Source organism: Odontesthes bonariensis, chromosome 8, assembly GCF_027942865.1.
Source record: "Odontesthes bonariensis isolate fOdoBon6 chromosome 8, fOdoBon6.hap1, whole genome shotgun sequence".
NCBI lineage: Eukaryota > Metazoa > Chordata > Actinopteri > Atheriniformes > Atherinopsidae > Odontesthes > Odontesthes bonariensis.
The window spans coordinates 18,372,418-18,394,168 of NC_134513.1; the positions used below are offsets into that span (position 1 = coordinate 18,372,418).

Genomic DNA, 21,751 nt, shown 5'->3' on the forward strand with positions numbered 1-21,751 from the left:
TCCACTCCGTCGACTGAATGTCAAAGAAATTTTTGCCATTTTCCGCCTCTTTTAAACACCTAAAAAGACTGAAAACCCTCCGGAGAGTTTGGGGTTTCAAACATTCTTCCAGCAGTGAATTCTATGAGCTGCTCAGTGAGGGAAGCTTTAAAAGAAAAAAAAAAGAAGAAGAAGAAGAAGAAAGATGGCTCTCATGAATCAGAGCTGCTTTAGTTGAATTGTTTTTGGCTTTCATAAACAGTTTACCATTTTGTCATGATTACCAAATTAAAGGCCTTTTTAACCCTGAAAAACAACGAATGCACAGGAAAATTAAAGCAGCAAAAATACTTTTCAGCACAACGAGAAAAAATGATTATGGAAAATTTATTAAACATCAGCACAATATATTGGCTATCAGCAGCTTATACAAACAGAAAAGAAGTTCCGGCCTTCCAAAACCGTATGTAAAATCTTACATGCCCATCTCAATTACAGTAAATGGTGCTGAGTAAGTTCAAGTGCAGAGATTCAGAAGTATGTACAAATATCTGGCTAGATAATAAACAGGTCAAACCCACACCCACAAATAAACTTGACAATGTTTATTAGCAATATCTGAACAGAGTTACCTTTGTTAAATCTTATATCGAGTTCATTTTTATCATTTTTCCTTTTAACAGAAACTGCACAGGAAAGACTCACGAGGATAGATGTCCATAAAATGTTTAGCACGAGCGCACTGAGTTGTTGGAGTTTAGTTTTTTTTTAAGCTTTTATATATAAGTTCATTTATTAATGGCCTGCTTAAAGGCACTGCCACAATACAAGGGGGGAAGCTACTGTCCACTCACACAAGACAGTCCATTCTAGTGTCTAGTATATATGGGGTTTTTTAGGTGGGGGGGGGGGTTAGAGGGTGGGGCTGCTATAGGTAAATCTCATAGAAATCATCAAGCTCCTCGTGAAACAAGTCCCATTCATCCTCTGAATCTGTCACCTCGTCGTCGGTTCCCGCAGCGAGCAGCATGAGGAGCATCTCGCTCAGCTCAAACGTCACCATCTCCTCGTCGTCGTTGTCGAACGAGTCGGTGCTTTCCCGCTCGTCGAAGATGTCCCACAGCGGTGTTCGCCGCGAGTTCTGCGAATGGAAGAAGTTTTACAGCCATTTAACGGCTTATCCTTCAGTTATCCGTTTGAATTTCCCCCACTGGGAGAGGTGAATAAAGTCTTTTTCTACTCTATTCTGAGTATTTCCACGATGCGTTTCTTTTCTCTAAATCGGTTTATCATATCTTTAACATTCCAAACGTTTGGTCAGTAGCTTCTATCCTTACACTGCTCAAATCGTGAACATTTGTCATTTCTGGGCAAAGGAGTTTTCATAGCAGTTAAACTGTTGCATTACTACGGAAGCGTATTGCATTCAATTAAAAAAAAACAACAAAAAAAAAAAAACAACTCCGGTTTTTCTTTCTAATTTATTTTTGGGTTTGTTTTTTGGGGTAATTTTTTCTGGCTATTTTTTCTGTTTTTCGTGGTAATTTACATAATTTAATATCGAGATACTTTGAAATCCCGCGAGATTATCCAGCCTGCAAGTGACTCCGGCGGACCTAAGGTGACTCCTGCCCCCGCCCGTACATGCCCCGTCTTGAACACTTTGAAACATTGCTCTCCCAGTGTCTTAAACCCAGGTCAAAGTAAAACTTGATCAAACTAAACAAACCAGTCATGTTTGCTTCCATTAAATCGAGCCCTCATAAAGGAATGAATGCGTTGATTGTTGCTTTCTAAACTAGAAAAAAAAAAAATTACCACGAAAAACAAACCAAAAAATAAATTAGACAGAAAAACCGTCTAATTTTTTTAAATTTTTTTTTTTAAATACGGTTCTGTACATTACACCTCAGGCGTGCTCCCATTTTTTTCTGAGCTGCACTTGCTTCCACCAGATGGTGCTAATGTGCGGAGGTGCTGTGGATGTTGTTACCGACCCCTTTTTTTTTACAGAAAAGCATTTGAATTTTGCAACATCAACAAGTTCTGATGTTTCTGTCAATACCGTATCGATATGCATCACTGTGTTCACAGGAGAGATGTTACTGATCAGGCAGGAGTATCGAAGAAACAGGGGACAGACAAGCGTTACCCGGTTCCTGCTGTTGGATCCGGTGTGTCTTCGCTGTGGTTGGGCTTCTTCCAGACGTCCATCTGGGAAGGCGTGTTTGTAGAAGCAGTTGGAGCCAAAAGGGCAAGTTCCACGGCCCTCATCGAAGTATCGACATGGTTTGTTCCTGGAGAAAAAAAAAACCAGACAGTACAAACTGCAGGTTAGACTGTCGCTGTGACTCATAACACCGAACCGAGGGTGGGGGGGTGGATGTTTTCTCAGAGGAACTTTTATTATCTAAATAAAGAAGACATTTTATAAAATGCGCCAGGGTTTTGTTGCTTCTTTGCTTTGTATTTAATCTGCTCAGAGTTTAATCCACTTGCATAAGAAAACCTGCTCCCATGTTCAGGAGGCACATCCTTTTTATTAGTTAAGATATATATATCCATTTTTATTAGGGCTGGGCGAGTTAACTCGTTATTATCGCGTTAACTTGCTAATTATTTAACGCCGATAAATATTTTATCACGCATTAACGCAGGTTTAATTTAGTTTTTAATTAAAAAAATAATAATTAAAAATTGTTTTTATTTGGGCTTTTGTACCTTTAATGGATAGGAAAGTTCAGAAAGACAGGAAGCAGGGGGCAGAGAGAGGGGGAACAACACGCAGCACAGGGCCGTCTGATGCGGAACTTGAACCGGGGCCAAAAGTCACAGGCTTTTATTTTGTAAAAGTCTGTTGCTGTCTGCTGCGGAACAGGAAAAGAAAGTAATCGGCGGCTCCACCAAACATGGAGAAGGGTACGGAACTTTTACTCGGCCATTTTCATTTTAAAGTTCTTCCAGACGGTGGAGTCGACAGAACCAAAGTCATCTGTAAACACTGCCAAGTTGAATTGTCTTCTCAGCGTAGTAGTTCCAGTCTAAAATATCACTTAAAGGCAAAACACACAACTGATAGCAGCAAGTCATTCAAGGAAACAGACAGTGGAGCGAGGCTTCTACATAAAAACTACAGAAAGATGCTGATGTTACAAGTGTGTTTGCACAACTAATGTTATGGCACTTTCATTCATATGGCAGCACACTTAGAATAAAACTAAATGCTAAAAGCTAAACAGTACTTTTGAATTCATTTTTGGATTTTGCGTACTAATGCGATTAATCGTGATTAATCAGGGAAATCATGTGATTAATTAGATTAAAAGTTTTAATCGTTACCCAGCCCCAATTCTTATATTCAATTCTTCTCCATTTGCAGTCTCATCATTGTAAATACAGACTGGTTTAGGTGAGGGATGCTGGCTGGAAATAATGTGACGGAGCATCAAGCAGAAACGGTGCTGTGGTCATTAACTCGTCTCTTGCCATTTCTTGACCCATCTTGGAGTGAGTGACTCTTTTTTCCTTCACATGCGGATGTTTGCATTCTTCCAGATGCATGATAGAAATGTAATGTATTATTTGGACAACGATCTGCTGTATTTACACCGTGGCTAAATTGGACATAGCTAGCTAACAAGGCAAAGTCCATTTAATGCCGTGTCTTAATGATTTAGAGATTCACGCTCTCACACTCAGCTCCTCGGTAATGTTTAGGTAAGTTAAGGGCTGTAGAGCACGAGTGAAATCAACTGAAGTCTAAAAAAAAAAAACTCAATACCCCATGCCATCCTTGTATTTCTGGATGAGTTTCTGTTTGTCTTCTTTATCCTCCACCCAGTACTCGCTTGGGATGACAAAGTTGGATGTGATTCGACACTCTGGACAAGATCTGCAAAAAAAGACAGAGACCAAGACAAACCACTTACTTGATAAACAAATACTTGAAAAATGTTCATAGCAAATTGACCACATAATGGCACAGATGCTCTTTGTTCCTTTTTTTTTTTTTTTTTCCTCATGATAGCAGAGAGCTGTACTTACTTGATAATTTTGCTCTCAAACTGCTTGGCACTCCTCCACTTGCGAATGCACTTGAGACAGTAACAGTGGCTACAGTTGGAGAGGATGCCGAAACGCCGCTCGCTCGGGTTGGACTTCTCAAACACCACCTCCATGCACACGCCGCACATCATGTCCTTGCTGCGTTGGATGGCGAATGAAATCTCCATGTCTTTTTCATGGGCTTCAATGCATGCCTACGAGAGGGAACAGTTCAACCAGAGCAAGGTGAGCTTTTCCTTCACGGAACTACTTTTTCTGCGATCCTCAGATAATGCACGAGTGCCCTGCAAAAGTATCCCTGTCCTTTGTCAGATTTTGATACATTACAACCTCTAATCTAATCTCTTTCCATTGATGAACATTATTCTGAAACGGTTCCATAACTGGGAGGAGGCCCCGGGGAAGACACAGGACACGTTGGAGAGACCATGGCTGTGTTTGAAACCACATACTTCTCCTACTACTCATACTAACTTTTTGAGTTAGAATGCGAGTTAGTAAGCGAGAAGTTCCCGGATGCATACTAGATTCGCCTTTTCGCCTTTCCAGCCTTTTGCCGACCTTGTTCCAACTTTTCTAAGATGTGCTGCTGCACATCATAATTAAGATAAACTAATTGATCTACCAAAAAGCATTCAACTCTTAAATGTTACCTTGATGTGCTCTGAGCGCTGATTGGTGTCAGTAGGGTGGAGGACCTGGAGGCCACACATGTCGCACACATCACCATGGAGATAGGCACAGTTGATTCCATAGCGGCACTCTCCAACAGCAGCGTATGGACAGAGCTGCTTCCTCAAGTCTTTGTTGTCCTGGGCTGCATCACTGACAGGCTCCTCAATGAGAGGGGCAGAGCTCTCCACCTTCACTGGCTCAGCTGCACACACAACACATCAGAGCATAGAACAAAAAAAAAAGCATGTTTAGGGATAAAAATCCAATGTTGCATTCCTTTAAAGATGTCAGATAACAAGGCTCTGAAAGCCTTCCCCCCCCCCCCCTAAAAGACTTGCAAGGCACAACAAAGGTTTGTGCCAAATCTGATACGTTAACTTGCAAGATGCTGCAGCAAAAGTTCAACTTGGTGGAGCACTGCATCAAGTAAACGCACGATAAACACAAATGACATCTAGCCAGGCAATGGAAGCGAAGACGAATGAGGAGCTGACGTCCATGGCTTAGCTGTCACGGCATTTCTCTGAACCAACATTAAATTTGCTTTTGTTTAATCTGATCAAGGCCTTGGGAGGAAAGCGCTTTCATTCTGAAATCGGGTAACTTGCTACAGTTAAAGAACGACGACAACAACAACAACAACAACAACAACAAACAAAAAGATAGGTTACTTGTTTCAGGCAACATAAGGTGTTGAAGTAAGCTTTGAGACTTCCACTTATTTGTTCTGTTCAACAAACTCTCTGAAACGGTGACAAGCGAAAAAACAAATGGCATTCTGTCTGAATGATGAAAGTTGTGACCACCGTGACCCTTATACACGACTACATGCATTCAGTAGAACTGCAGCTGTAACAGAGGCTGGAGTTGAAGATCTGCCAAGTTGCAGGTCAGTGGTTTGAACCCTGGATTCCCCAAACGACATGTCAAAGTCTGCTTGGCCGGACACTAAGCCCCCTATTGCCTCCGATAGTGCGAGTGTGCGTATGATGGAGATAACTGCATAACTGTATAGACTAAGAAGTGCTATATGAATGTGTGCGTGTGTAAATGTGGTTTCCAGTGTGATAGTGCTCTAAGTGATCAAAAAGACTTGAAAAGTGCCATATAAATGGTAAATGGACTGCACTCGTAGAGCAGTTTTCCAGTTTATCTGACCACTCAAAGCGCTTTTAAACTATATGCCACATTCACCCACATACTCATACAGCACGTCGTAGTCTATATGGTTTTTACAGGCTGCACAGTGCTTTGTTCTACACATTCATATACCATTGGACGCTGGGGTTCGATGTCTTGCCCAAGGTGGTTGGACATGCAGCCAGGTTGAGAACCTGCTTGAGGGCAATTTACATTCAAAAAGAGAGAAATTCTTCCACTAATTGCTGTCAAGATAGATATCCCAGAGATAAAAGAAAAAATAAATAAATCAGGTTGAAAGAGCATGTTAAATGTTGCCAGGCAAACTGAAAGTTGATGTGTGCCTTTGCAACAGAACTGAAAGGACATGACGTTTAACAAACCTTGTATTGTTAAATTCTTGATTTCCTGTCAGTTATTTAAGTCAAACTAGCGTACCACATATAGATACTGATTCAATGTTGGTATTTAAAAAAAAAAAAAAAAAAAATCACTAAATGTGGCCATGACACAATGTTGAATCAGTGTCCGTTATCTCTGAAAGGAGGTTTGGGTTTTATTGAGCCAGCTAACATAACGAAAGTCTGGCTGTGCTGAACTTGCCTTGTCGTGAACCCCTCGTGATATAAATACTTGTAAAGAGACATACAGGAAGATTCTAACTGAGCAAGCCCAAAGTACCTCAGTCTGATCATTCCATAATCGTAGAGCCCAAACAGCTATTCTTGCTTTTAATGTGATGCTCAAGTGTGCAACCATCTCCACTGTCAACATAACTTGCTGTGCAGTGTTCTTAATAGAAAATTCCCATTGGTAAACTCAAACTACAGAAGTTCGGGAGACTTCAAGCAGCAAGCAGATTCCTAGCTGATGATCTCAGGTTGTGCAATGGCTGTTAGGGTGACTAACTACCTTGAAGGTCTTCGAAAGTATTATGTTTTAATATCAGTCCTAAAATTATTGTGCAGCCATTAAAGGGATACGAGTGTCATTAAAACTCAGTATTGATCCGATTTGAGACATTTTTCTTAGTTGACTGTCGAGTGGCTGGGTAACTTTGTTTATGTTTCTCAAAAGTGAGATGAGTACCAAGAAGTGCACCCAAGCTACTGACGCCATCTTTAACATTAGCTTATATGGAACCGAGGGCCGACTGGACACAGTGATGCAAATTTTCTGAAACAATTATCAGGATCTTAACATTTGTTAATGTCTGCTACAAAGTTTGTGAGCCTGAAGATGTCGAGCAGTAGACCTTACAAGAAGATACAGCAGCATGAAAACAACTGCATCACTAATAACATGGAGTTGTTATTCAAGAAGCAAAGTATTCTGAAAAATCCTATCCAGTGAGGTGCCCTCTAATCTAGGGTAATGGTATACCCATATGTTGTATCAAGTCCCAATGTGGCAAGATGAATAATTGTTCAATAACTTGAAAAGTAGAGTTTCCAAGACTTGGTCTTCGGGCGCATAGCAAAAAAGTCAAGTGTGGCTTTGAAATAGGCCAACACGTCAAAACACGATCAAACACCTGGTTAATATAAAAATATGTGTTATTAATGATGGTCACTCACCCCGTCCACAGTATGGCTGTCCTGGAACAAACTCAGCAGCATTGACCCAGTCTTGTGCTCCTGGTCCAGGTGTTAGTCCACAGGGCCCAGGGTCTGATGGGCCGGCCGGTAAGATGGAGGGCAACGGCAGCGTCTGGGAGGTTGGCTCTTCTTTTTTTATGGGTTTACTGTGTTCAAACCTAAACAAGCAAAACAGACATGGCCTGTTACAGCACAAAAAAATATACTGTCTCTCAAAAGCAATGAGGAAACATTACAGCCAGAAAAAGCATATGAATGACAACAGCCAAACCAAAAACACAAGATTAACATGATAAGTACGAGGAACCTTCAATGAGTCCTAGGTAATCCAGTGGATGTACTTAGCTGGGTGCAATATTTCTTTACACTTGAGCAGCCATGCTAATTGTTGCACATGATATACTGACAGAGGTAATAGCTGTTGTGTCAGCCCTCTTTTTTTGGTCCTACTTGGGCATCGACCGAGACGTCTACTTGTGCGAGTTTACAAAGCAATACCACCAACAAAGCAAGACCCATTCCACTGCTTTATCTCAGTTTATCCTCACTACCCATTTAAGCTATTTACTCCATTACAATCATTTGTAGTACATGCAGACAATGTGATGCCCGCATGGAAAGAAAAATGTCTCAACTCCAGTTATCACAGCAAAGCCCACCTTCTCTGTTGGTTACAGAGTATCCAGTATGCAGTTACCGAAGCTGACTTCATTGCTGCCTTTGCCATCTAATTATGACTTGTGCCTCTCACGGAGACTTATGTCAAGCATGAAAACACTTAACTTGGCTGTGCTCTCCTTTAACTACACATTCTCCCAAACAAGGGAGGTGGGATAGATTTTATGATTTACTCATGATGTCTCCCAGCACATGTCCCTCCTTTGAATATCACACCATTATGGTGACTGCTCGTGTAAAAATGTCTGTGGCTGTCATTTGCCACTCTCCAGGACGCGAGTTTTCACACCACCTACTCAAAAAGTTGGCAAAGAACTCAATCTCCTCATTCAAAATTGTACCCCACAACCCATTTGTCACAACTCTGACTAATTCTTGGCGCATCTTCTGGAAATTTTTTCAGTGTGGTTGCCTTGCTCTACAAGCTTTTAACTCGTTTCCTTCACTAGAAGGGTGATAGCAATGGGCCTCTGTGCTCTATCCTGAGCTCATGCCTGGATAGCCTGTGTCTTTTGTCCACCAAACCTGCTTGATTGAACCCACCTCCTTCATGGCTCACTGATACCCTGTGAAAGAGGCGTACCAATCTGAGGAGTTGCTGGGAGAAAATGGCACAAATCTTGCAAGCTAGCTGATATCATGTACAATAAGTCACTCCTATTCTCCTTCACACCAGTACTGCCAAACCTGTTTTTTTTACTATGCTAAAATCACCACCACTCTACTTTGGTTAAAGGATCACAACCAACCAGTCCAGCCCTCTGCATCAAAGAAGGTCTTCCCCTAGCCAGACTTGTAGCAGTCGTACTTAATGCCCTTCACCTTCCCTAGTCAGTAGTGTGTCATTTCCATCAAAACTCATGACATGCAATCATCCTGCTACAAGTCTGTTGGACTTGATTCCCACCAACGTCCTTTAAGCCATCTCCGCTTCCATTGTGTCAGCATTCACACGTGCAATAAACACTCCATTGGCCTTGGGCATGTTTACAACTACATTTAAAGGGGCTCAGGTAACACCTCTGCCAATAAAGCCCACTCTAATGCCGGGTCAAGTTGAAGGCTAACAGCCTGTTTTGCTACTTTCATACCTACCAAAGGTTATAAAAAAGGGCAAACATGGCTCAGACTTCTTCTCACAGAACAACCTCTTTGATCCAGTCAGGCTTTAAAAGTAGCCACTCCACTGAGACTGCTCTACTCTTTGTGACATAGGCCCTAAGGTAGCTGGACCTTAAGCACACTCTTAAGTTCTTATTTTGCCAAACCTTCCTGTAGCTTTTGGCATAGTATATTACATAGGTGTCAATACAAAGATAACATATTTCTTTGATATTTTTAATAAGATTACCTAATCTAAACAAAAGGTATTCTTATTCCAAATATCAAAGAAATATGTTATCATTGTATTGACACCTATGTAATATAATCACTATCACTATGCCACTATCACTACTATACCATCCTACTATCTGTGCTCTCTAAGATTGGGATCTCAGCCATGGCATACTCTTGGTTTGAATCATAACTCACTAGGTATTCTTTCAAAGTGTCATTGGAACATCAACACCCTGCTGCTTTACAACCAGACACCCCAAGGCTTGGCACTGGGACCCATTTTCTTTGCAATAAACATCAACTCCGTGAGCTCAATCACTTGACTGAACAACTTATTGTATTACTGCATTGAGAGGTTAAGATAATATCCAACTGTGCCTACCATTTTCACCAGATGATGACATGGTTCAGGCACAAATGTCAGCTGGTCTCTCAGGATATTTCCAGATGATTAAAACAATGCCACCTTCAACTAAACCTTTCCAAGACTCCCAGCTAAACATTCAATTTAGCACAATATCAACATAATAAACGGCCTCTTCAATTAACTCCCCAACAAAGGTTCTATCTGAATATGAGCAAGTATTTCAAGACAGAAATAAGTCACAGTCATATTCTAATATTAAACTAACACAAGGAAGAGAGAGTATTTGGAGATGAAGATAGCCTTTTAGGACCCCAGCATTTATCTTATTCAGGTAGAACTAATACGATGTCCCTGGCAAATTAAGATGTCAAATTATGAAGTGTTTTTACTGTTGCTATTACTCTGTTACCGTCTTGCTGATTTTAACAACATGGCACATGCATTCAATTATCTAACCATAACAATTTGTTTTCTTTAAATGGTGCCAAAATAGAAATAATTAAGAATGTCACTGGTAGTTTGTTACATCTAGCAAGACAACGATAATAATAGAATGACCATTAAAAAGTTTTGTGACTTTGACCAAAAATAACCACCACCTTGGCAAGTTTGGTCTTTTTAGGAGCCATATTTGCAAACAAGGGAAGAGTTGAGTGAAAGCTGATATGTACATTTGAAAAAAAAAAAAATAAGAATACATATTATATGTTCAAGATTCTGAAATTCTGCCTCCATTCTGATTTAAAGATTTGTGATAATAGTCTAATAACTTATTTCTGTACAGCATCATATCAACAAAGCTGTCACTCTCAAACAGAATAAGTTTGCCAATATATGCCGTTATTGCTTTTGACATTACCAAGTTATGTCTAAGATGTGGTAGACAAAAAAAAAAAGAAAAAAAAAAGTCTTCATCTTGCATGCTTGTCTGTGCTTGCTGTATTGCGAATGGAATGTATAACATGCATGGATTCACCGCGAAACCCTTCAATTTGAATTTCCAGATTTGATTGCATTGGTCATTCGTCATGCATTTGCTGTTCTTTTTTTTTTAATGACAAGAAACAGTAGTAGGCAAATTTGTAACTTTCCCGACTCTGAATGGGGCCTATGACAGGCAGGCCAGGTCGATAGGCAGTTTTTAAAGGTGGGCAGACACCACTAACTACCAGTGTAGTAAAGATGTGGGGTTACTATTATGATTATCCTACTGTTGAAGTGGAAATCTTACTTTGACTCCGAATAGGATCTGCAGCTTAACCACAGTCAATTAAACTTAGAATTGGTTTTACTTCAACAATTAAAGGTGGGGTAGGGGTTCTTTTTCTGGAGCATTTTTTTACATATTGCTTGAAACCTTTGTGCTCGTGCGTGTTCATGTACTATGGAGGCGTGGCTTCGGGGGGGAAAGTGAAGAAAAGGGTTGGGACTTTTTACCTGTGTATTTTCAAAATGCAGCTTCGCTGGATGCAAAATCCAGGATCTCCTACCCTACCTTTAAGCAAAATTATAGTCCAATCAGTACCGGTCCAAAGCCTCCTATTTTCCATGACTGAATAAAATAAATGAATGAATGAATGAATGAATAAATAATTCTGGTTATAGGTTTAGTGACAACTTTTATAAATAGGTCGGGGAGGAGAATAATCAATTTCAGCTGGCACCAGCTTTGACTGAAAACAACTCTTTCCATCTGACACATCATGAAACATTCTGTCATCAAACAAAAATTACATTCATTCTTTTGTAACCTTCTAATTAAGCCTCTAGGAAAGAAAATGCTGAAATCTGGCCTAGAAAATTCAAATGAGTATGGCTACAATTGTAAAACTGTATGATTAACTTTACATCATTTGAGAAAAACCATAAAAGCATCAAGCAGTTACTGTTCTCAGCTACCACATACACTCCCCGGGTGTCAGTTGCAGTTTATAGACCTTTTACTTTATGACTTTCAAACCAGGACTGATGCACCTTTATTGCACATCCGTGTCCTGTGAAAGTACAGGGGCAGCACTGAGGGTTGAAGTTGGTCCAGCGCTGATACACCTCTGAGCTGGCCAGGGAGGGAGTAGAAGAGGCTAAATGGGCTGTTTCCAAGGGCAAGCCAACGCTGCATAACACACAATTCTAACCAATGTTAACCAATCTATCGTCACTTGGCCAACTTGCTGTGTGTAAGGACACACTAATGTGGGGCTGAGTCAACTCTGCCTGGCATGTGTGATCTATCAAAGAGGAATAGAGATGGGTTAATGAGGATACTTTTTAAGGCGCAATATGAGACAAGGGCTTATATTTTTAGCTATAGCATAAACTATAGGAAACCCAGAGAGAACCTGCATTTCTCTGTTCATACTCAACCATACACCACTAATAAAGATGGTTCACACAAGACAAGTGTGACTTCAATGCAGTTCAAAGGCTGAGAGTGAGCTACTGCTTTAATGTAATTTTAACTTCATTCTAATGAACTTATCTTAACCCAATAAGACCTGAGGCACCCTCTAAACATGGAAACAGTTAGACCCAGATGGCAAATCAGAACATAACTGATTTTTTTCATCTATTTTAATCTTAAGAGCACAGGTCTGTTTAAAAAAAACAAAAAACAGACAAAAAAAAAAAAACACATTACACCGAGGACCCCTGTACAGAGTATTATGGGTCACAGCACCATTAACCTCAAGGGAACCCTGATGAATAAGTCCTTAGGGCATTATTAGGTTGTAATTACCCATACCTACCAAAATACTTGCTACATTTATATTGTTGTTAAAAGTGGTCAAAGTTAATCAAATATCTTGCAGTGCCTGACACTTACAGTTTCCATATTGTTCAAAGTTTGTCTGGATGGCAGTAAAGTTATCAATCCAGTGTCAAACTAGTGCCGTTTTTGGTTCTAGTTTTCAAATAAAGTCACAAGGGAAGTAAAGCAAGCCTTCACAGCTTCTCCAGCAATGTCAGCGTCCTTGAGGCCTGTGTTCTGACCACGTTTGATACATTTATCAACCAGCGTTAACAGCAATTAGTACACGGGTGTTAGCTAAATGTTGTGCCATTTATGTAGGTTCAACATGAAAATTAGCAGCACTCACAACCCGATGTGGGCTGCTCATTTGAGATGAGCGTCCACAAGAGTAGGTCTATCAAACCTTGATACCAATTATGTATTGGTATTTAATTCGGTCACCAACTGAAAATGGAATATTGTCCTCTCCGCTCCAGTGGGGGTTGGGAGTCCAAAGCCAAGTGTTCCATTTAAAGTTTTGGTAATCATTAGACTCAGATAGGGAGGAGAGCATTACTGTTGCAATCCATTATATTTCAGTGAGGTGAATTCTATATACATATCCATCCTCTGAATTAGACTAAATCAAGATCAAATCAAATCAAATGTACTTGTATATCACATTTCATGTACAAAAGTTAAACAATTCAAAGTGCTTCACATAAAATAAAAGCATTGCAGCAGGGAGTGGAAGAAGCATTAAAAATACATAAAAGAATATAAAGAGAAACAAATAAAATAATTTAAATTAATTTAAAAACAAGCAACAGTCCAGATAAATTAAAAGATAGCGTGCAGATTTCATGCATAGACACATGAGAAAAGAAATGTTTTTAACCTGGATTTAAAAATGTCTACATTTGGTGAAAGTTTAATCTCCATTGGCAGTTTGTTCCACTTGTTTGCAGCATAACAGCTAAATGCTGCTTCTCCATGTTTAGTCTGGACTCTGGACTGGACCAGCTGACCTGAGTCCTTGGATCTAAGAGCTCTGCTGGGTTTATATTCTCTGAACACATCACAGATGTATTTTGGGCCTAAACCGTTCTGGGATTTGCAAACCATCAGCAGGCTTCTAAAATCTATTCTGTGACTGACTGGAAGCCAGAGTAAAGATTTTAAAACTGCTCAGATCACTTAGTCCGGGTTAAAACTCTAGCAGACAGACTAGTCTGTTATCAAGGACAGTTGCTAACTTGAAATGAAGGTCGGGAGATGATTTTCTTCAGTAATGTCATAAACATTACATCGATTTTTGTTGAAATATTTTGACTCGGTATTAAGGGCAACATTGCCCATCCCTATCTTAAAAGGACACCAAAAACCTTACCACATTAATGGCTAGATCTGAGAGGGGCGCAAGTGAGGAGGGGGTTGAAGATTTGCATGCAGAGAGAGGAAGGTGCTGCAGCAGAGTGAACCCAGCGAACCCGGCAAAAGCACTCCAAGAGACAGGAGGCAGCTCTGACAAAGAGAGCAGCATGGAAAAAAAGAAAAAGAAAAAAAGAAATGTTATGCAATTGCAGTGCAGGCTGCAGTGCACTCTGTCTGGCTCTAGGTGCTGCAGGAGAAAGATGGAGAGAGGGGCAGTCACAGCGTGAGAGAGCGAGACAGAACCCATCACAATAGAAAGAGCCCTGGCAATTCAACTATCAGAAACCCCCACAGAGAGAGCCTTTGTCAGGTCTCTTAATACAGGGCTCACGGCCCCACCGTGTCACAGGAATAATCAAAACACCCTCTTTACAGCAGCTCCCCGATGAAGATCCTAAGGAATGTGACTTCTCAACACAACAACTACGAGTACCACATTCCCAAGTAAAGGCTTCCTGAAAACAATAAGCTTACTATAACAAGAGAAATGATGAAGAATGCGAGTGACACACGCGTCGCAGCCGCTGTTAAGTTCCACCTCAGAGTGCAGTGGTGGCTCCTAGGACGCTCCGGAAACCAGACATGGAGCAGACAGTCTGTATAAGGTGGCTGCTATTGTCTGGGTCAATCAAGCTTGATGACAGGCTAGGAATCTAATCCGCCTCTTCAAAATACCGTATAACTGAATCCATTTACCACATTTACAATTGACCCTATTCAAAGCATGGTGCAGTGTTTCAGAATATGTGAATATGTGCGCAGAAGCTGCGGAAAAAAAAAAAAACTCTATGCAGAGGAAATTAAGGGTTTTAACTAACTGTTTTGTTTAACTACAGGATAAAATGTGTTTTAGTCTTTTAAAAGGACTCATTTAATATTTTAACCGATGATGCACAGGATGGACATTGAGACAGACAGATTTCCCAGCAAGACAATAAGTCAGTCCAAATATTGTAATGTTAATTTGCCATTAGGAAAGACAATTCTTTGAATGAATATTCATTTCACCTCAAGTTTGAAGTCTTTACAACTTAATCATCTAAAAAAAAAAGATTAAAAAAAAAATAATAATAATAATAAACAAATAAAGGAAAAAAATTATGAAGCACCATAATCAATACTACAATGTGCTTAAAAGCAGCTACTGGAAGTAATGTAGATCTGAAATCAGGAGATGGACAAATCAATTCAAAACCAAATACAATAAATAAGTCTGGTTAGCTTCTAAAATGGGATGATTTGTTAGAATTCTAAGCCTTAACCCTTACCCCCTCTGTGCTTTGGACTAATATTGGAACAAAAACCATAGTTCCAGGAAACTGTTATGGGCATTACTCACATTTTATCAGCCATTTCTTGAACAACAAAAATTCATTGCGTTTTATTACTTGAAATATTTACACATCAAACAATAAATAATGTTATCTCGAGTTAAGGGTAGGGTTAGTAAAAATGAGGACTTGATTTGATTTGAATAACAATAATATTAATAACAACAATTAACAAATTCGATCAGCTACAACAAAGCCTGTACAACCACATTTGCAAAAAAAAACCTGTAACATTATTCTAAAACTGATGCATAATTTGTGGACACAGTTCTGTGCAGACTATTGAACCTCTGTCCCTCGTTCCTTCTGAGAGAATCTGCCTCTTTCAGGTCGTTTTATACCGAAACATTTTCCTGATCCGTTGCCAATCGAGAATGTTCTTCCTGTTTTTAGTAACACTTTTTTTTCAAGCCTTTCTCAAGATCTGTGGCTATATAGAGCCAAACTAGGTCCAAACTGAGTCCTGAGACAGCCATTTTTCAACCCACACAGAAAGCGATGCAGTCCTCCGAAAGGCTAATATAGACTATGAACAGTCAGACGAGTTCAACAACCAATTTCCCCAACGTAAAGCTGAGGAGCAGGGTTGAAAAACAATGACAACAGCTGCACTGGACACATTTTTTACCATCCAACACTTCCTTTCACTCCGTTAGAAAGCAGATCTTTGCCCACTTTAACTTCTGTCTTTGTCACAGCAGTGTAAAGCTAAAGGAACAACAGTGGCAATGCAACAAAGATCAGCTCTGACTGCTCTTCGCATTTTTTGACACTGCGCCCAAGTGGCCGCAAAAACGCAACATTTCGACAACATTCATGCAAGGCACCAGCATAGAGAACACAGAGATCTATGTTAGGCAGACAAGTAAAACACACTCCAGAACTAAATAACGTTTAAAATACGTAATACAACATTTCTCCCCGCAGAGAAAAGCTTTTGAGTGACACAGTAGAGACTGCGACTCCTTTGACTCTACATGGAGCTGCCACAGTGACAGACCAACAACATGTTGGCATTAAAAAGCATCTGTCTCAGGTGTCAGATCCACTTGAGGAGCAGGCTGCAGTCCATCTAAGACACCCTGCCAGCAAAGTGGCCGCGCGGTTACTGGGTGAGAGCACAGCTACTTTTAGACAAGAAGTAACAATGAAAGCGAACCAACTGACAGCCCTTTTTTTTATCCTGCGGAAGAAGAGTTCAAAATGCAAACTTTCATCATCATTGTTATCATTACATTTACCGTCATTATCACTATCGTTGTTATTTTTGTACATCTAAGTCAGCCATTCAAATATGCATTTGAATTCTAATTTTGGTCCAGTTCTTTACCTGCAACGGTCCCCAAACACACAGCTTCCGTTCTGAAAGAATTTGCATATCATGGCTGCAGGTTGGCTGGTGGTCAGATCATGGGAGTATCGACAGTTGTCTCCTTCTTTGCAAAGACCATGCATGAAATATCTGAAAACACAGGATACAATCAGAACTATTCAGAGGCATAACTGTAACTCGATGGGAAATACAAAGTTGCCGTTTTCAGTCCCGCACGTCAAACTCAACTCTGCACTGGAAAAAAAATGCCCCAATAAAAATAAGAAAGAAAAACAACAAATACAAGACGTTTTTGCTTGAAATAAGCAAAAAAAAAAACCTGCCAATGGAACTAATGAAAATCGGCGTGTCAAGATTTCTTGAAATAAGATGTGATATTTGGGACTTTTGAGATAAAATTGATCTTGAAATTAGCTTAAAAACCTCTTCAAATGTAAAAAAAAAAAAAAAAAAAAAAGTTTGTTTCATATGATATGTGACTCAAAACAATTTGTTTTCAAGACTTTTTCATTTAAAAAGATATTTCAGATGTATCGTCTTCAAACAAGTCCCTATATCTGGCTGAAATAGTACTTGTTAGGCAGTTGTGTCTTATATTAAGTGTAATGAGATATTTTGACTAGAAATTAGATAAATATACTTGGTAAGACTTTGATTTTTTTTCCAGTGTGTCAGTTAAAAACAGTTGAATGGCCACCTCGATGTGAGAAAGCTATCTCTGTGACAATGCCCCTGGAAGTGATAACAAAGTCAAACTTCTCTTTGAATAAGACACGACACAGAATTCGACCTCCAATGTCTTTCAGTATTAGTCCGGATGTAAAAGTTGAATGTAGCAAACCCAAAACTAAATATAGACGTAGGCTACTGGCAAAACCCGTTGTTTTTTTTTAATGTTGACTGGGTGGCGGAATTAAAAGTGAAAGACCACAAAAAAATACTATATATAGCTACTGGTTAGCCTTAGTGCTATTATCAGGTTTTAGTAGTATGACAGCTTTTGTGCGTAATATAGCGTTTTTTCAATGTTTATCGTTAATGTCAGTCGGCTTTATTAGTAGACAACGAAGCTAGAATGTGGCCATTGCCGTCCTACGCCAGTCTGCTCTGTGACCAGTTAACATAACAACAGAGGAATCCAGTGACGTTTCCACCTAGCTAACCAACAGCTGAGAAAGCCTTAAAAGACATTGTTGTCAGTTACTCACCGGTCACTGTAAAGGAAATATTCTGGTGTCTAACAATAGTTTGCTCATTTTCAACGCGTTAACACTCGATAATCTTGTCTTACCTGCAGGTTACGTGCTTGGTCCAACCTCCTGTTACTGATGTAGCTGCCGTAGACGCTGCTGCTGCCTCCGCCATTTCTGTTTATGTTGAGAAGCCTCAGCCGGATGTTCCGGACAGCTCCGCCACAGCTCGTCTTTTTTCGGACATAAGAGGTCGAAGTCGAAGCTTGCCGAGAAACAGGTTGTGTACGGTTAACGGCGCGGCTCTATTCACTATCAGCAAATGATATAAATGCAAATTGGCTTCTGAAATGTGTGTCGTTGGTAATGTGTTATAGAAAAAAAAATACTATCTAACTTGGAAAAAAAAGAGGAAAGAAAGAAAAGCTTTTCATGTCAATTCTACGTTTACTCTTTAATTTAGAGATTATACTTTTTACTTAACTACATCAAACTCATCACATTTTTTGTGACATTTTTAATTTTTTTTAATAAAATGTATAAAATACCGTGGCCTGATGATAATCATTGAAAGCACTTGTGAGAATGTTCCACATTCTTCTGCTTATTTACGCACCAACCATTGACTTATTGAGAAAATATAGATCAGATGACGCAATGCTAAAAACAGATGTTTCAGTGGCTACAGGATGGTTCAAAATCGATTACACAGATAGAAAGGACGAGATTAGTATTAGTCCTAACTGAATCTTTAATCATTCTAATTATTATTTTGATCATTATTACTGTTATTTAGACGTGGCTCTATGAAGAATCATATCTTCCTGAAAAACAAGGTTATAATCAGAAATGGCAAAGCTTCTGAAAGTGCACACTTTACATTTAAATTTTATTTAAGATGAAAATGACAGTGTCATCATCGCAATATTTCTGTATTCTTAATGGAGAGGAGCATCTACTTGTCAAAGCAAGTAATAAAACAGTATCACAATAATCATATTCATTAAGTACTGGCAACCTGTCCAAACCCTGATTCATGTTTGATAATAATAAAGGACTGTCTCTCCCACTCCACTTGCCACATGTACATGAGAAAATTATGATTGATTATGACAAAAATGCATTTGTCAGTGTCAGGAAAGGAAGAGCCCGGAATGGATTAAAGTGGGTAGTTATCGACACTAGTTGCCTCCTTAGTTTATTTTTCTATTTTCATTTACAATTAATTGTATTTAGTTGAGGAATGAAGACCTGTACAGGGTGCACAAAACTTTGATTAACGTTTTCATTCTTAAGTCCGATTTAAGCCCTATGGAACCGGACGAAATTCGTCTGTCAGGTCCATTGCTCCCGGAGCTTCTGTTTATGCCTCCGTCCGTATTGCGCACGTCCGTAAGAAATCCTCTAGAGGGCGGTATATATTGAGTCATTGTCGGCCGCGGGTTTGAGAAACATGGCGTCAATTGAGGAAGTTGCAGTCATACAAATGTATATACCCCCTGACCATCTCACAAATCCTCTCCTCCATTACCTGGCATTTTTAAATCTTAAAATTTTTTAATCTCCTACTCTTCGTTCTTCTTCTTCCTCCATAACTTCCGGAGCCAACACGCTCCTGACTCTCTACTGCCCCCACAAATTCCTCTGGTATTGCTCCGTTTCGCCCGGAGCTCACCGGATTGCTAAACTCTTTTTTTTTTTTTTTTTTTTTTTTTTTTAAAGAATTTTATTTAAACAATATTAGTATACAACAAACCAACAGATTGAAGTACACAATACAACAACCGTGCAAACAAACAACCAGGGGTGATAACTAAATAAGAACATGCAAAGACGTACATATTGAAATTGTCCTTAGAGCCTTTTCATTTGTAGAGTCTGTTATTGATTTGATATATATTTCCATATCTTTAATGAAAACAGAAAAACATGGTGTTTTATTAGCAAATTTACATTTATGAATATAAAATTTAGCAAAGAGGATTAGCAGGTTTATTATAAAGAAATATTTAGCATCCTTTTTATGAAATCTATAGAAACAAAATAAAACATTTTCCCAGCATAAGGAAACTTTTTTTAAAATATGGTCATTAATAAACCTGCTAAACTCTGACCAGAACCTACGTGTGAAAGAGCAGAGCCAAAAGAGATGTATTAAAGTTTCTGGAAGATCCTCACAGAAGCTGCAATTAGTATCTCTTTTAAATTTGATCATATAGTGTTTAGCAGGGTAAATTTTATGGAGAATTTTAAATGACACTTCCTTCACCTTGTTTACAATTAAATATTTATGGGGGATCATCCAAACTGTTTTACAGTGGATATCTGGGATATAACGGCTCCAGTAAATTTCTACCGACGAACGAGAAATAATAGATTCTTGGAACAACCTGCATATTCTTTTATTGCTCTTCCTAATCTCCTGTGAAAAACAGATTTTCCCCACAGATGACTCGACTAGATCAGGGATACTGGGTGGAACAGATAGAGTATAATTAGTGTTTTTAAACAGCATTAAAGTGCCCGAAGGTAAAGCATCAACCACCATGGAGAACTCCTGGAAATTAATTGGAAATTTGCATATTGAGCAAAATTCGTTGTAACTGAGAATTTTACCTTCCTTATTAACCAGCTGAGCCACCAGTAGGATCCCATTTTGAACCCAAGTTTCAAGATAGAGTGACCTGTTTATAAATAAAATATCTCTGTTGTTCCAGATGAGGTATTTGTGAGGTGAGAAGTTATGTTTATAAATGAGCGTCCACGCTAAGAGCACCTGCTTATGGAAAGATGAGAGTTTTACAGGAAGTTTCTCAACATTGTAATTACAATTTAAAATGAAGTTAAAGCCACCAAAGCGCGAGAAAACGTGACCTGGTATGAGGTTTCAGATAGAGGTTGGATTTTTAAGGAAGTGTTTAGCCCATTTAATTTTGAATGTGTTATTTAAGGTAGAGAAATCGAGAAAGTTAAGACCACCTGATTCATAATTATTCATGACAACAGTTTTTTTGATATAGTGTGTACGATTTTTCCATATAAAATTAAGAAGCATACGATCAATATCTTTACAGATTTTGTTGTCTAAATGTAAGGGGAGAGCAGTATATGTCAGTCGGGATAATCCTTCAGCTTTGGAAAGCAACACTCTTCCTTTTAGAGATAAGTCCCTCTGAAGCCACTGGTTTAGCTTCTTTCTGGTTTTCTGTATAATTGGTGTAAAATTAGAGGAGCTTCTTAACTTTTGGTCTTTAGAGATTAAAATTCCCAAATAAGTAACCTCTTGTTTAACAGGGATATTGCAGATAACATTAGCAGTACAATCTTTAATTGCTAGCAAATCACATTTTTTTAAATTTAAAAATAAACCGGAGGCCTTGGAAAAAGCATTAATCACCTCTAAGGCAAGAGTGATCTGGTTTGCATTCCTTAGAAATATTGTGGTGTCTCTTTATCAGCGATGCAGATTCCTTGTACAGGACTATTGGAAACATGAGTTGTAAGGATTTGAGAGCAAAGTAAGAATAAATATGGTGAAATGGGACATCCTTGGCGAATGCCACATTTCAGGTCAAATCTAGGGGTGGTGCCATTTGGCATTTTAATAGCACTGTTGCAATTGGAGTATAATGTTTTGACAGCGTTACAAAAAAAAAGGCCAAAACCAAATTTTTCCAAGGATTGAAAAATGAATTGATGTTCGATTGTGTCAAAGGCCTTATAAAAATCCAGGAAAAGAATAAAACTATCATCAGGCACCAAATATGAATAATCAAGTAAGTCTAGCACAAGTCTGATGTTGTTAGAAATGTGTCTGATTGCTAAGCTCTTGACCTACGGACAAACTGACGGATGAAACGACCCCGGAACCGGGTGAAAGCGTCCGTTTCCG

At 39.2% G+C, this 21,751-nt stretch overlaps 1 protein-coding gene across 1 annotated transcript; it reads right to left on the reverse strand.

The window, feature by feature from the left end:
* Window positions 1-349: 349 nt before the first annotated feature.
* On the reverse strand, window positions 350-18,063 carry mkrn1 (makorin, ring finger protein, 1). Its single transcript, XM_075471998.1, has 8 exons — window positions 17,961-18,063; window positions 16,667-16,798; window positions 7,437-7,615; window positions 4,698-4,921; window positions 4,024-4,238; window positions 3,761-3,871; window positions 2,132-2,276; window positions 350-1,120 (listed from the first exon to the last, which is right to left on the reverse strand). The coding sequence occupies exons 1-8, from the start codon at window positions 18,032-18,034 to the stop codon at window positions 908-910; spliced, it is 1,293 nt and encodes a 430-aa protein (XP_075328113.1). The 5' UTR covers window positions 18,035-18,063; the 3' UTR covers window positions 350-907.
* Window positions 18,064-21,751: the final 3,688 nt, after the last annotated feature.

Bases quoted from the DNA above. Each gene is read 5' to 3' on its own strand.
- mkrn1 (XM_075471998.1), bottom strand. From the start codon at position 18,034: ATGGCGGAGGCAGCAGCAGCGTCTACGGCAGCTACATCAGTAACAGGA. The intron at 16,799-17,960 runs GTAAGACAAGAT...CTGTGTTTTCAG, and splicing joins ACCAAGCACGTAACCTGCAG to ATATTTCATGCATGGTCTTT. The intron at 2,277-3,760 runs GTATTGAGTTTT...TTTTTTCTCCAG, and splicing joins AAATACAAGGATGGCATGGG to GAACAAACCATGTCGATACT.